The sequence below is a fragment of the Strigops habroptila genome, chromosome 8 (assembly GCF_004027225.2).
Source record: "Strigops habroptila isolate Jane chromosome 8, bStrHab1.2.pri, whole genome shotgun sequence".
NCBI classification, from domain to species: domain Eukaryota; kingdom Metazoa; phylum Chordata; class Aves; order Psittaciformes; family Psittacidae; genus Strigops; species Strigops habroptila.
In genome coordinates this window covers 25628123-25643075 of record NC_044284.2, presented here as the reverse complement: position 1 = coordinate 25643075, position 14953 = coordinate 25628123, and the positions used below count along the sequence as shown (strand labels likewise).

General features: G+C 38.8%; 1 protein-coding gene across 6 annotated transcripts in view; it reads left to right on the top strand.

Moving 5' to 3' along the window:
* Positions 1 to 14953, top strand: part of PLCH1 (phospholipase C eta 1) — an 83281-nt gene that overhangs the window by 57448 nt on the left and 10880 nt on the right. For 4 of the 6 annotated variants that reach the window (XM_030495111.1, XM_030495109.1, XM_030495114.1 and 1 more), the window contains 9 exons: positions 1010 to 1181; positions 4118 to 4225; positions 5902 to 6063; positions 8701 to 8772; positions 11637 to 11731; positions 12395 to 12495; positions 13945 to 14124; positions 14221 to 14328; positions 14687 to 14811. In XM_030495111.1, coding sequence (XP_030350971.1) covers positions 1010 to 1181; positions 4118 to 4225; positions 5902 to 6063; positions 8701 to 8772; positions 11637 to 11731; positions 12395 to 12495; positions 13945 to 14124; positions 14221 to 14328; positions 14687 to 14811 — 1123 coding nt within the window. The remainder of the gene's footprint in view (positions 1 to 1009; positions 1182 to 4117; positions 4226 to 5901; positions 6064 to 8700; positions 8773 to 11636; positions 11732 to 12394; positions 12496 to 13944; positions 14125 to 14220; positions 14329 to 14686; positions 14812 to 14953) is intronic. The other 2 variants (XM_030495112.1, XM_030495110.1) reach the window with 1 other exon arrangement.

The following is a 14953-nucleotide window of genomic DNA, read 5'->3' as shown; positions in this document are numbered from 1 at the left end:
CTCATATCCACAGGGAAATTATTCTTAAAAATCAATACTGTAATATTCTCTATGTGAGGAAAATGCTTCATTTCAGTAGGAAAATTGAAAAGCTGTCTCATACACAGTATGAGGAAATATTGAGATGTAGGGTAATGTTCAGATTGTATTTTGTTTACCATGGTAATATATAACAGTTCATTGTGAAAATCGTGGAGTTTAACCATATATATACAACAGTCTTAGATCATGAGTGGGTGTATAGAATTTTGAGTATTTTAGAGAGAATAAAGGGGAAATGCTTACATTCTCTTTATTTAAAAAAAAAAAAAAGAAAGGGCAGGAGGGGGGCAAAAAAATTCTCCACCAACAAACAAAATACTCGAGCCCAAAGGTTTGGTGTTATTGATTAGAAATAGGAGGTGGGGATTTCAAAACTGAAGGAGGTGGTTCTTTATTTGGTGTGTAGTTGGCATTGGGGCTTCCTTGCCGTAGAATTCTGCGGCTGCCAAGAGTGTAGAAAACAACAGGGCAAATTTGTGGAATGTCTTTAACTCGGGAAACTTAAGCTGCAAGTTCCTGGAGCCTTGAATCTGTTGATTTCAAAATGTTTTTCTTTAGGAGCATCTTGCTGATCACTTAGAGATTAGAAGACTTTGTTCATGGCTTGCAAAGGAATAACATACTTTTTGCTCAGTTACATAGAACAGAAAGACATTCCATTGCTGATGAACTTTATTGCAAGTTTCTCTGTGCCTCATGCTTGGTGATCATCAGTTTCAAACTTTGCCACCCTGTGTGCTAGTGGATAGGGTTGGAGTAAGAGAGCAGAATCGCCTGCAGGGACTATCTCAGGGATTCTGACAGAACAGGGATTTGGAAGTTCATGTGCAAAGTCCTTCCTAAAGTGAGTTTGTTTCCAGGCTACTAACAATACAAAAGCAAACTGTCTAAACAAGTTTACATGGCAAGCTGTGCAGGTCGTCTCTCTTAAAACAGTTATGACAATATCTGGGGTTTTTGCTTCTAGGTTTCCAGTGATACTGTCTATTGAAAACCATTGCAGTATTCAGCAGCAAAAGAAGATTGCTCAGTACATGAAGGAGATATTTGGTGATAAACTGGATTTGTCATCTGTAGTCGCTGGAGATTCCAGACAACTTCCTAGCCCTCAAAATTTGAAAGGGAAAATCCTAGTGAAGGTAACTTGCTACTGGTGGCGTGTTCAAAATGCAACAAAAGTAATATTTATTGTGCTATTTATTGTATATTTTCTTTGGCTTTGGAGAACCAGTTCAGCAGTATCATGTAGAATAGTACGGGTGCAGTAAGTGAGTTAAAATTCTGAGCTTTTCAGAGGCACTCAAACTGAGTTCACCTTTGACTTGGCGAGTGTTCCAAAGTACTTTTGTAAGTGTTTCAACAGGGAGGTGATATCAACAGCAGTGGAAAGAAAGTTCTTCCTATTTCTTGAGCATCTTATCTGAGAGTCTTAAAGACAAAGGTGTTTATTTTTAAACCTTAGCACCATGTCAGGAGAGCAGAAAAATGATATAAAATCCATCAATATGAATAAAAAGAACTGTGACAGTTACATGAACCTGGTATTTTCCTTTTTCTTTTTTTTTTTTCCCTTTTTTTTCTTTTTTTTTTTTTTAATTTTTTTAGATTTGACTGGCCTCTTATTAGTGGGTATTGTTCTGTATGGTTCATATCCCTATAGCATCTAAACATTACCCTACAGCTCCTTCTTGAACAAAGTATTTTGGAGTAATATAAAAGCATCTGAAAATTTCTTGTGTTTTCTTGCATTTCCCCCTCACCCTGCTCTGAGCAGTAGTTCATGAAATGAAACTATTTTCACGGTTCATCAGCTGTGTTTATGAAAGAAGAGCATTTCAGAAGGTAGCTATAAGGAACAGTGAGGGAGGAGGAGGCCCTGGAGCACTGAAGTTAGTGTTGTATGCAAGATTAATTGTTTGAACCTCTCAGTATAAACGGATTTGCTCTGAAAGGAATTTCAAAGACTGAGATGGATATAATAAGAAAGAAATGCAAGGCAGACCTTTGAGAGGGTGATTAATAGAGTTGTGGCTTATCAGACTGTCAAATTTACGTTGACACATGGGGGCAATTACTTTGCTGTGAGCTCTCAAGATACTACTTTTTTTTCCTCCCTCTATCCTCTATATCAAGCTGGCTACCAGGCTTCACAATTTTGGTTTGATGTTAGTTTGGACATATTTCAATGTACAGTGCAGAGCTGACTCTCAGTTAGAAAATGTTTGTGTGCTTAACTGAAGCAGTTTTCATGTGTAACTGGTAGTTAATGACCTATGCTAGCATGTAGTGTTGGTGTTTTAGGGAGTCAAACTAAACAGTATGTAATGTCAGTCATGTGACAAAACCCGGCACACCTGGCTTGAAATACTGTGTCAATGCACAAAAAGCAAGAGAGGTTTGGTACTGTGCAGCTCTTATGCTGATTTTGAGCTGATTTTTGTAGCACATCTGAGTTTGTAACTTCAGTTTGATTCTTCATTTGACAGTGCTGAAACCCTGTGAGCAGTTACAGAAGGGTGTGGAGCTGAGCTAATGTTTTCGGAATAAGGAACACTATTTTAAGCATCACAGTATCTTTTCACAAAGCCCTGTCTCCCATCTCCTGCTCAATTTAAGCAGCCCTGTTGGAAAAGATAAAATCATGTTTAGGAATCAGCATCTTGTTGAGAATTAAACCAGTTTCTCATATTTTGCTATTATTTTTGCTGGTTTTTATGTTTTACTTTGAAAGGCAGTATTGATTCATTAGCCAAATAATTTTGAGTAATGGCATAATTTTCATCTTGCCAGTGTATATAAAGAGTAATTGTAATAATACTCCTGGATTTAAGCCAGTATTAAAGGCGACAGCATAAAGTGAATTTGACCCACTCATTAGCAGGGCAGCATTATTAATTTCCAAATGCAGCCTATAAACCAATCTATTTCTGCAGAAATCTGAGCGTAATTCTTGTCTACCTCTGCCACTGATGAAACAGACTGTGAACATTTCTGCAATCAGTGAGAAAGACACACATAGAAGTAATAATTCAAAAGTTTAATAGGTAATTTATTAAGTAGCAAACAGTAAAGCAAGAGGCAATGGCCACAAGTTACAGCGTGGGAGGGACAGATTGGATGCCAGGAAAACCTTTTTCAGCTGAGGGTAGTGCAGCATGGAAAGAGACTGTGCAGAAGGCCAGGGGAGTCTCCACCCTTGAAAGTTTGCAAGACATGGCGAAGCAAAGCTCATCTAGAGCTGGTAATGATCCTCCTTTAGTGGGAGATTGGACAGGAGACATTCAGGTCTCCCATAGCCAACCTTTCTGAGGTTCTGTGATTGTACTTCACTATAAGTCATGAAACAGGAGAATCAAAGATGAATGCTCTAAAAAGGAAAACTAATCTGTCAGAGCTTTTTTTCTTTTTCCTTTTTTTTCTTTTTTTAACAGAAGTAGCCAATAACCTCGGTTTGATGCTCACCACTCTAATCAGTTGTTGGAAACTAGACATAGAGTTAAAGTAGTTCCTTTCTAATGTAGATATATGACATTCACAGTACTGGATTAGCATCTAATTTTGGACTGCTGACTACACTCTTGCATGAGCATACAATATTAAAACAGGTTTTGGCTTTGCTGCTTCCTTCATGTTGATGGCTGCTTACAGTGACTTCTTCTGTGTCTGCATTTTCTATTCGTATGAGGAACCTATAACAAAATCTCAGCTTCTGACTTTTGTTTTTATTTTAAATATGCAATAGCCTGCTTGCTAGGTGTAAGTCTGAAACATCTGAAAGTCAACTCAAAAAAAATCTTTTGGACCCTTGCTGGCTTTCAGACGGGGAGGTGATACACTTTTTTGAAAGACCTTGCAAAGATCTTCCAGTAATAAACTCTTCCAGAAAAACTTAAATTGTTGCCTGTGATAATCTAGGTTCTTGAACCAGTTTGCGTGAGACTCTCTGAAAACAAATTCCAGACTCTGGTCATAATTTAAATAAGGAATAGTTGAGGAATGGGCTATTTTGGTCTTTGCATTAAATAACACTGACCATGTGTGCATTTACTGTGAATATTTTTTTTCCTCATTTTAGGGTAAAAAGTTGCCGTGCAGTCTTGGGGCAGATGCTGAGGAAGGAGAAGTTTCAGATGAGGATAGCGCTGATGAAATTGAAGATGACTGCAAATTAAAGCCTTGCTATGTATGTGCATATAAACAGTTCCTAGAAGTGTTATAACTTTACGTTTCTTACATGCATGCTCCATAACCCTACTTAAAGTTGTTAGCAGATTTCTAAGTCAGGTCCTTAAGATACAGAAGTTATATAATTTCACATTTAGATATGGAATTACATTGTTTGGAAACGCACACTTTCTCTTTTAAATCATATAAATAAAGGATTTAAGTACTTCAGGTATACTAGACTGAAAGCATTGATGCCAGCACTGTAAGCATGCTAGGCTTTTTTCAGATATAAATGTGTAGTACTTAAAGCAATGGCATGATGGAATTGCTACACAATTGCTAGATGAAAATTGAGACATACAAATGAGGTGTGAAACATGTTCATTTTCAATCCTTGTTTCTTATTTTTTGACACAGAAGATTGATTTCTGTTTGCTTTCTTAACTCCTCATTTATTTTTCTGCTGTTAATTTTATTAACATATTTTTTTACTACAAATTGAAACTGGTGTGCATTATCCAGCAGGTGGGGTTTTTTTCTAGTCAGGAGGCAACCTTGCTTCACCAGTTAAAACTTTTGAACAAAGAAAATGCTATCTAGGGAGACGTAGAAAGAATTGATCAAATTCAAATTAGTACTTGGCAAGTCTAGTGTTTAGCTTGCTCAGTGACTCAGAATATTATGTTTTTTGTTGGTATTTACTACAGTATTGGAAATATTTGGTATTAATTTATAGGGAAGCTTGAAGACTCCCAATTCCATAAGTCTTTAGGAGTATGATGGATTTTAAGTACAGCTACAAAATTCTGCATGTTTAAGTTCTAGGAAAAAGTATATATTGAATGAACATAACTCTAATTGTGGGTATAGTGAGATGAGATGAGATTGCTGAACTGGTTCTGAAACCAGTGTAAGGCCTGAAACGAATGTGTTGTTCACAGGAGCAGTCTGTGTAATCCATATATACTTTACTAACATGGCTTGGGCCCTTCTGATGAGATTATGCTTTCTTTAACAGAAAGACCTAAGAAAAATTTGGCAATCCTTAAAGCCAACGCAAAACACAGTATGTCTTTTGGTGCTAGAAAAGGAACGTGTTAGGACAGAACAGTTGCTTTCCTCTCCTGTCTCAGGAGAGGTCTCACACCCCAGTGACAAAGGGATGCTAAGTGCACACTGTTCTACAAGATCCATTTTTATTTTAAGCACATTATGTAAGAGGCTGGTTTCTGTCTGTATGGTACATACGAGTGTTGTTAACTCCTCTTTCTTACTGTTTGGAGCCGAAATATAATGATGCTTGGGTTGTCTGGTATTTTGGAGGAAGTAGGTAAGTGCATTAGTTAGAAATTCATGTCATCATCTGAGAAAGAAGATCAGACTTGTAACAGTTTTGAAATAAATTGCTAACACCAGGGCCAGGTTCTGGGAGTTCTACGTGGTGGACTGTGCTTTGGTGCGGCAGTGTAAGTTGTGTCAGGAGGACTAGAAAGGAAAATGGAGATGGCAGTAAAAGCCACTAATAGAAAAGGCAAGGTTATGCAAGACAAGATTATACAAGAAGCTTTTTCTTGCACAAAGAAAATGTTTGGAGCGTTGTGTTGCCTGAAGCGTGTGCAATGCTCCCTCAGGCTGTTCCAGAAGTGAAGGACATAATAATCTACTTTAACTGGATTTCTTAATGTCTTTCAGAGTAATGGTGCAACTGAGCGCCAGGTGGAATCTTTTATAAGAACAAAACTGGAATCTCTAATAAAAGAATCCCAAATCAGGGACAAAGAAGATCCTGACAGCTTCACTGTGAGAGCCCTGCTAAAGGCAACTCATGGGGGTTTAAATGTTAACCTGAAGCAGGTATGTGGATTTTTCCCTTTCACATGCTCTGTTGAATATTAGAGAGTACAACGTGTATTGCACATTTTTCAGATGAGAAAGCTGATAACTTATGAACAACTTCTGAAAGTTTGCTTTATCCAAAGTGAAAACTTGGAACTGTTTCAGGGAAATATCTAAGAAGAGAATTTGGTCAAATGCGAAGAGTATGTTGTTTCAATGTTTTCTAATCTGGTTTATTCCTTGTAACACTTGGAATCAACCAATTCAGTAAGTACCAATTGCAAATATGTATCAAGCAATTCAGTTTGTGTCTAGGTTATTGGGGAAAGATCCTTTTTCTATTGCCTTAGTCTTATGAAGACCGGCTGTATTAACGGAAAGTGTTGTCTGCCTCTAATGCTGATGGCTGGTTTGTACAGCACTAAAATTTAGGATTGTGCTTTTACTGCCCTAAGAAAGGTTGGGTTTTTTCATGACTTTCAGACTGTTTCAGATCAAGAAGGGTAGGTTTCTTTTCTCTTTTGACATCAAACAACTTTTGTAAAACAGTAAAATGCATCAGAATTTTGACTACATCAATAAACAGTACCTTGAATCCACGGTTACCATACTTTCGCCTCAATTGTATGCAAACCTCAGTTAAATACTAAGTGAATTGTTCTGTGGGGGATGTGCCTACTCTGTAACAGGTATAGTCTTAAAGGTCAAGTACATGTAGCTCTGCTTTCTGCATGTCTTCCCACTCTTTAGGGCTTACGTAGTTCTCATCAATCTCTTTCTCCAAGGCCGGACCTATGAGACGTTTGTCTGAAGCCAGGCTTGACTACAGCAAACATACTCTGCTTGCGCTGATACTTGAGACATCTGTAAAACCTGTGTTGTGGTGGGAAGAGGTTGTAAGAATGCAGAGGACAAAGCAATCTGACCTGACAAAGAAGGGTTATTTTCAGACTGTGGCTTTGCAGTGTGAGAACAGAGTCAGGTTGCTGGTTCCCTTTGGCCTTCATGAGGTCAGAAAAGTGGGATTTCAGAGAGCAAACCCTGTGTTAGTAAATGTAATTAGATATGAGCCATTTCAGTGTTACTTTGTGTTAAAAATTATGTTTGCTGTGTTCTCTGATGTCTGGAAAGTGATTGGCCCCTAGATAGCTTTTGAGGGGTAAGGAGTTTTGTTTAAAGAATGCAAAAGTCCATAAGGTGTTGGTGTTGGATATGATGACTGAGATTACCCATTACATGTCATTGATGTGACCAGAATACTGAAAATACTTTAGTAATACAAGTGTGTTATTCAAATATCTGTCAGGTAATAATATTAAGTGATAGAATTTTCTAATTGACATTTGAAATTATTGAGATCTCTTCCCTTGCTGCAACAATCCTGTGTGAAGATTGATTGTATGTGACTGTTTCCAAGGGTCCTATAGCAATACAGAGCTGAACAATTAATAATAGTCAGTTAAAATAACTGGAAGAATAATTTATAGCCACTGTCGACTTAGATGGGAGGAAGCTAACTGGTTAAACACCATGATGGTTTCGTAATTGTCTAACTCATTAGCTAGCTTTGGTGGTGTTGTAAAGCTCTTTTCTAGTAGCTACTGTGTAATTGATGTACCAGAAAGGGATCTGTTGGGAAATTTTTCTACTTTTTTAGTGGTCAAATCTGATTTTGTTTTACTGCAAGTTTATGTGCTCATCTCCAGTAATTACCAAGTGGGTTCTGGGGGGAAGTGAGCAAGGTAAGCAGGCAGCGTGTGCAGTACTTACTGTCAGTCAGGCCTGACAGTAGTTTCAATTTGCTGTTGAAACTGCCAACTCTCACTCTTACCTGATGGAGAAAAGTACTTTATCTGCTGAAGTTTCATCCAATGTTTTACAGAGACTTTCATCCTGACCTAGGAACAAATCTTTGAACATAGATACAGAGGCTATTGCCTTTCTTGGAACTGAAGAAACCATGTAGTGCCCTTACCGTTACAGTAGTCAGAAGTGAATTCCAACTCGACTCTGAACAGAGAATAACTGGAGTTCATAGAAATTGCTGAAACCCTGGGGGAATATTCTTCAGCACCTTTAGGTCTGTTTTGCTTTTTAGAAGAGGAAGGAATGTGCTTTTCTGACAGAAAAAGCTAGATGCTGCTAGGAATTATCAAACTTCTGTCTAGGGGCATGGCTATAAATGTGAAACTCAGACTTCAGGCTGCCTATGAGAAGTCCACATTTATCTGCTAGGAGATTTTTTTTTCCCCTTTTCCTTTGTGATATTTTCAAGTGCGCTTTCAAATGTTGTTGTGTTTTGTTGTTGCTTGCCTGTTTTTGCTAGGCTGCTTTTTCTACATCGTTGGTTGTTGTCTTAAGTGTCAATATTTTTCCTTAATGCTAGAGGATTGCTAAGCTATCAAGTAAATAAAAAATTAGAGAAGTGCTGTAAAGATTTTGGATTTCAGTTCATGTTCACAGATCAGTATGTTGTGGTTTAGACTTTAACTCACTTTTATTCTCACTTGCAATCACTGTACTTTTCTAATAGTGAATTAGGGTGACGTGCAAAAACTTAGGTAGAAATGATGTCTTTTAGAGACTGTAGCAGACTCTTTAAGGATGCTTCTGAAGGTATCTAGTTATACTTCTTATTGCACTTTCTCTGCACAGAACCTGGACATAAAAGAAGGTGGAAAAAAGTCTCATAGTCGATCATTAATGGGCAACTTCGGTAAACACAAAGTAAGTAAAATGAGAAACTCAGTTTGCTGTTCTAGTTCTGACAGCATTCTAAAGACACTGGGTATGTTTTATTGCTTGGAACAAGCATGGTGTGTATGGGGCAGTGAGAAAAGACTACATGATTACACTTGGTACATTTATTGCTGTTTGGAAGAATATTGTCTGCTAGCAGTATTAGAGAACTTTTTTAAGATGAACATGTAAAGTAAAAAAAAAAAATAAAATCTTGCCTGACCAAAAAGATTGTTTTTACTAGTGATGTGGAATTGCTGGTTTTCTGATCAAACTTGCAGCAGCATAAAAGCAACGTACACAAATGCCTTCATGTATACTTGTTTTCCAGACTTCTGTGCACACAGCTGATAATGTTGGTTTCATTCAGGGTCCAGTTTTGCTGTTTCATACCCTGAGCAGTGCCAGACAGAGTGTGCTGTGACTGTCTTTCCACTTGCTTTAAGGGACTGCTGTGACTGAGCACTGGCTCCGGCCTCTGCTTTGTAAAAATGTGTTCTTTTCTGATCTCTTCATGGTTTTGCAGATAAGTTAAATGTTTTTGTAGCTGCTAAGTCAACTTGTTTGCTTCGCTGGGTCTTCACTGTTGCAGCTGAACAAAGCAAGATCTGATATAATTCAAATGAGCGTGAGGTTTCATTTTACAGACGGACAGATAGCAGCTACCAGAGGGGATAGTGGGCCCGTGTTTCCTCCTATTCCCATATCCTGACAAATGTGTTTCTGTCATCCACCTCCCCTATTCCCACACTCCCACAGTGCCTCGAGGCTTAGATTTATTGAACATGTAACCTCAGCATGATTTGGTTCAACTGAAAGCTTCCTTCCTCCTGAGTCAATTAGCAGATACCAAGTAAGTAAATCGGCAGATAGGCTTGTCATGAAAGGGGCACACAGCAGGTCTGCAGCTGAATCACTGTGCTGCCAGCGTCTTCCTCTGCCCCAGCCTGCAAGACACCTGTATTCCTCTTCAGTGCTATGTGTGGTGAAAGCTGCATCTGAGCAGGGAACACACTCTGTAATTGATAAAATCTGAGCAGCAGTTTAGGAAAAACAGCAATTATGAAATACTTCAGCCAACTTAATCAGCCACCAGCTCATCTGCCCTGGAGTCAGCTGCGAGCCATCAGAAATTCTGTAGGCAGAGAATACCAGGACTCATTTACACTTCGCTTATAAGCTTACATCAGATTGAAGTGGACATCCTTCTTTCAGCAGCTTTATCTAAGTGCACATTATTCACTCAGTATATGTTGAGATCTGTAAGTACCTGTTGTGCATGATAGTGGATGCTTCCCATTGTAACCTGTGCTCACTGGTGGGAAAACAAATGCTATGGAATGAGATATCACAGACAGAAGTCAGCCACTAAAAATTGCTGGTTACGCTGAGGGCTGGAAAGTGTGTCAATAATTTAATTAGTACAACTAGCTAACCTAATGGATAGAGCAGGTTGGAAAGCCTGTTTGTTTCATCTCTGCTGAAAAAAATAAGACTATATATAGATTTTTTTTTTTTACCTTTTTTTTTTCGTATTTTTTTGTATTTTTTTTCTGATTGTGTTGGAGGCTGAGGCAACAGGGATGTCCAGTAACTTCCCACTTATGCCTTTCCAGCTAAAGGGATGCCTGGGAAAGATGGTTACTATTGATATTTTTGCAGGTACAGAATTATCCACGCAGGGATATTGACTTGTGGTGTTTTCAGCCAGCTCTTGTGCCGCATGTATAAACTCTTTAAAAACTGCCAGTGGAGGGACAAACACTGCTGTTTGACAAACACAAACAAAAATGGCTGGCAATTCCTGCAAGTTAACTTTGGGAAACATCCACAGTGCAGACCTTCAGATTCCAAAATTGAACTAAGGAAATGATTTCCAATCTGTCCAATTATATTTCAGCACTAAACACAGCAAACTAAATTATGTACATTATTTGTGTATCACACCAGGAGAAAAGAAATCTGTGCTCAATTAGCCATATGAGTAAAAGGATAAGGAGTTTTCAGTTGTATTGTTAATTACCCCCTGATGAGAAGGGAATTAAAGAAACTCTCACTTGAAGCCATTGTTAGTGTTACAAAAGATGTAACGTTGTTGAAATTAGAAACTATTAAATAATAGTTGCTTATGAAATAAAGATGCTTTTGAGATGTTAATGTTTTTATCATAGCTATTTTCTTTACTGTCTACTGTAATAATTTGGAATAACTTGAATCCTTGTAAGTGGGGCTCAAAAGGCAGCAGAAAGATGATGTTGGAAAATTTTGCCCAGACTGTTCTCCACTTCATGAATTAGTTCTTAAAGCATAGGTAGGTGGAAGCAATGCACCATACATTTATATACTACTGTGTGTTACTGTTTGTTGAATACAATACAACCCATTAGAATTTCAGCAGAACTGGTGGCCAGTGTACTGGAGACAGTTGGAGCAGTGTTGTGCTTTCATGTCAGGAGGGAGCAGGGGAGGGAAGCTGCAGAATATGCACTGGCCTGCAATGGACTGGCCAGTTTGCAGAAATAATATTCTTCAGGCTTGGATTTGTCTGCTTGCCAGCAGATAAACCCGCTCCCTGGCTGCAGGCGTGGATCCTTGCAGCCAGATAGAGTGAGATCTGGGCACAGATGCTTTGTGTTGGCTTTTCTTCTCTGCGTGTATGGAAACACTTGACATACCACCCAGAGTTTTCTGTTGTCAAACCCCCAGGGGTCATTCTGCATCCTTGTAGGACACTGGTCCTGTGCTGTAAACCTGCTACAGCTTGCCCAACCCCCTGACATTAATTTCAGTAATACGTATTTATAGAACCGCCCCATAAACTGACCCAGCTGTGCTTGATTCTTTCCCAACAGAAAGCTGTGAAGGCAGCATCCAAATACCATAGTGCATCGGATGATGAAGAAAGCCAGCAAACCCCCTGTGGGAAGGAAATGGGGCAGCTCCACAGGTGAGCTATGAATCACCAGTTTTACAGCTCAGTTAAAGCTAGAGGCAATGTTTACTGCTATCAATATTTACATGTCATTGCCTCGGAGAAGTCTGTTCTTAAGAGCAGGTCATTTATGACACTTCTGTTGGTGTATATCTTGATTGCTGTAGCCTGATATTTTGATTGCATAGGTTTTTATAGGTTGCAAATAGCAATTACCCTTAGACTGAACAGAAGCGTGATAGTAATACTCTTCTAATGGAAAAATGCTGATCTACATTTTGCATGCTCTAAGAAAACTGTTTAGGCTAGATAAGGGTACATCACAGCCCAGCCAACTTTATTACATCTGAGAATGTAAAGAAAAAGCAATCAAAAAAGTGCCATTGAGAATGCATTTGTTGTCACCGAAATGCTCCTTTTTCAGATACAGCTCAAAGCTGTCTGCCTTGTTTTTGTTGAGAAGAGCCATGGTGCAGCTATTTCATTATGTTTTAAATGAAAAAATTTGTGTGACTATAGAGGTACAAGGGGGGGTCTCTCTGAGGAGGTTTGCCACACACAGTTCCCTGTTCACAGTTATTCATTTCCTTATTGATGAAAAGAACAGAAAGAGGGATTGAAATATGCTTTAAATATTGAAAAATTCCTGATTTGTATTATATATTGACCATATTTCAGCAGACTGGCTCATCGAAGAAGAACGGTGAAGCTGTGCCGTGCTCTGTCTGACCTAGTGGTGTACACAAACTCTGTGGCTGCCCAGGATATAGTAGATGATGGTAGGGCTGCTGGCACAAGACTTAGACGTGCCTTTTTCACTTTCCTGTTTGGATAGGAAACATGTATGCCTTCTTCGTGTTTCCCTTGTTTGTTGGTTTTGGGTTTTTTGGGGGTTGGTTTGTTTGGGGTTTTTTTTAAGATGTTTTAAAAGCAGAGTAGTTAGTTACCTGTTCCTTTTACTTAACTGTAGAGAAAGAGTAAAGCACCACCTTTCCCTTGGTTTCTTATGACATTCATGGTTTAGTGGCAGTTTTAAAAATGAGTCTTTTTTAGGAGAGCCCTTTTCTGTTTTCACAATTATCTAGAATTTGTCGTCATCTTTTAGCTTTATCAATTTTAAGTAGCATCTAGTAACATGATAGATTTTTAGTTGTGATAGATAGATGTGATCCCCATTCAGAAAGTGTGCAGTTGTTTCACTAAACCTATTAAAGGTAAAATGGACAGTGAGAAAGTTGCAAAGGAATTTGTGGGGAAGGTCACTAAATGTACATGAGCAAACTGTGTATAAAATTCTGTAATTACCATAAAATTAATTTCTAATTTAATAGAATTTAATGGCAGAAATTAAGGAGGTTGAAAGCACTGTGGAGAAAGACTTCAACAGATCGTAGAAGAACAAAGTCTTGAGGAGTTTCAGTGTCATTGCTCTGAGCTGACAAACATCTCAGCTTTTTCTGCAGGTCCAGGTGCAGAGAGGTACTTCTGAATCCATCTGATGGCTCTTGGCCACCTGGAAAGGAGGGCTTGCTCATCAGAGCACAGTACCGCTCTTGCCTTTCATCTAGATCTTGTGCTTTTTGATCCTAGCTGAAGAGATGGACAGGGAGAGATCATAAAGTTGAGTGGGTCTAACTGCTCTCTCACAGTTGGGCACTTTCGCTTAAGAAAGTCTTCTGGGCAGTCTTTCTCCCAGAGGGCTGATCAGAGGGGGTCTGCTTAAGGGGTAAAATTCTCAGAGAGAAGACTTATGAATTGGAAAGATTGCTTGGATTGTTTAGAGAAAGGATGAATTGAAATGGGTTGAGTGGCTTGTATTAATGTGTTACAAGGACAAGAGCCCTGCTGGGCGGACTGTAAGCTCTTGAGTAAGATAGTTTTTGTCATGCTGCCATTAGTAGATTTCTCCATAGATTCTTCTTAGCAGTCATGTCTGGGGTGTTTGGCAGGAGAAAAGGCTCTAGCAATTAGCTTGAGCTCTTGCTTGGCTTCCCCTTTAAGTTCTGGAAGCTTGAGAGTAGAACAAAAGACCCTCCTGGAAGGGGAAACTGGTGCTCTTCAGTTATGCAGTGTATGTGATTTGCATATGACAGGGCAATCTGTGTTATAACTTAGGACTAAATCTCACGTTCCCCTTGATTAATACCAGTGTAACTGAGGTCTGAGTTCAGGCCCCCATTTCCTAGGATTGCTTTATAAACTGTTTGTTGATTTAACAATGCACACAGGATCAACAGGGAATGTGCTATCATTCAGTGAAACAAGAGCCCACCAAGCAGTGCAGCAGAAGGCTGAACAGTTTATGCTTTACAACCAGAAACAGCTTACAAGGGTGTATCCATCAGCCTATCGGATTGACTCCAGCAATTTCAATCCTTTACCTTACTGGAATGTTGGTTGCCAGTTAGGTAGGTGTTGCATGAAAAACGTACTTCCCAGTCCTTGTGTATGTGGTAAGTAAATATTATCTTTATCAATGACACCTGAGTTTTCTCTTTCATCAGTGGCACTAAACTACCAGTCTGAGGGACGTGTGATGCAGTTAAATGAAGCAAAATTTAGGGTAAACGGCAACTGTGGTTATGTCCTCAAACCTCAGCAGATGTGCAAAGGTAATGTCCCACTATACATTTCTTACTGTAAGTGTCAAGCCTTTCAGAAAGTGTCTTCATATGAAGTCGTGAAGACACAAGAAAGGAAAGTAAGAACATATATAGAATCTTTAATATTTCCATACATTCATAACTTATTAGAGGCGGCCTTTCTGTCGTGTAATCATATAACCAAGGGCTGCTTAGCTCAGAAAAGGTTGCAAGAAAGTGGAATCAGATTTTAAAATTAATCAACAGCTGTTTCATACTTTGTAAGTTACTTTCTTATGAATGAACTTTGCCTGTACATATGCATCTTGGGTGATATTTCTTCTGTGTATCTTTTTCCTTACAATTCTCATTCCTTGCCATCTTTTAGGCACATTCAACCCCTACTCTGCTGATCCACTTCCTGCCAGTCCTAAAAAGCAGCTTATTCTGAAAATCATCAGTGGACAGCAGCTACCTAAGCCCCCTGACTCCATGTTAGGGGACAGAGGAGAGGTAAGATACTCTGATACCAACAGATGCTTCAAGAAGAGGCCGTGCAGTGACATGACAGATTGTGACTCAAATAAACTTTCTCCTTATTTAAATATACCAATAAATTTCCAATATCGTCAAGCTTTTTGTCACTAAATACTAC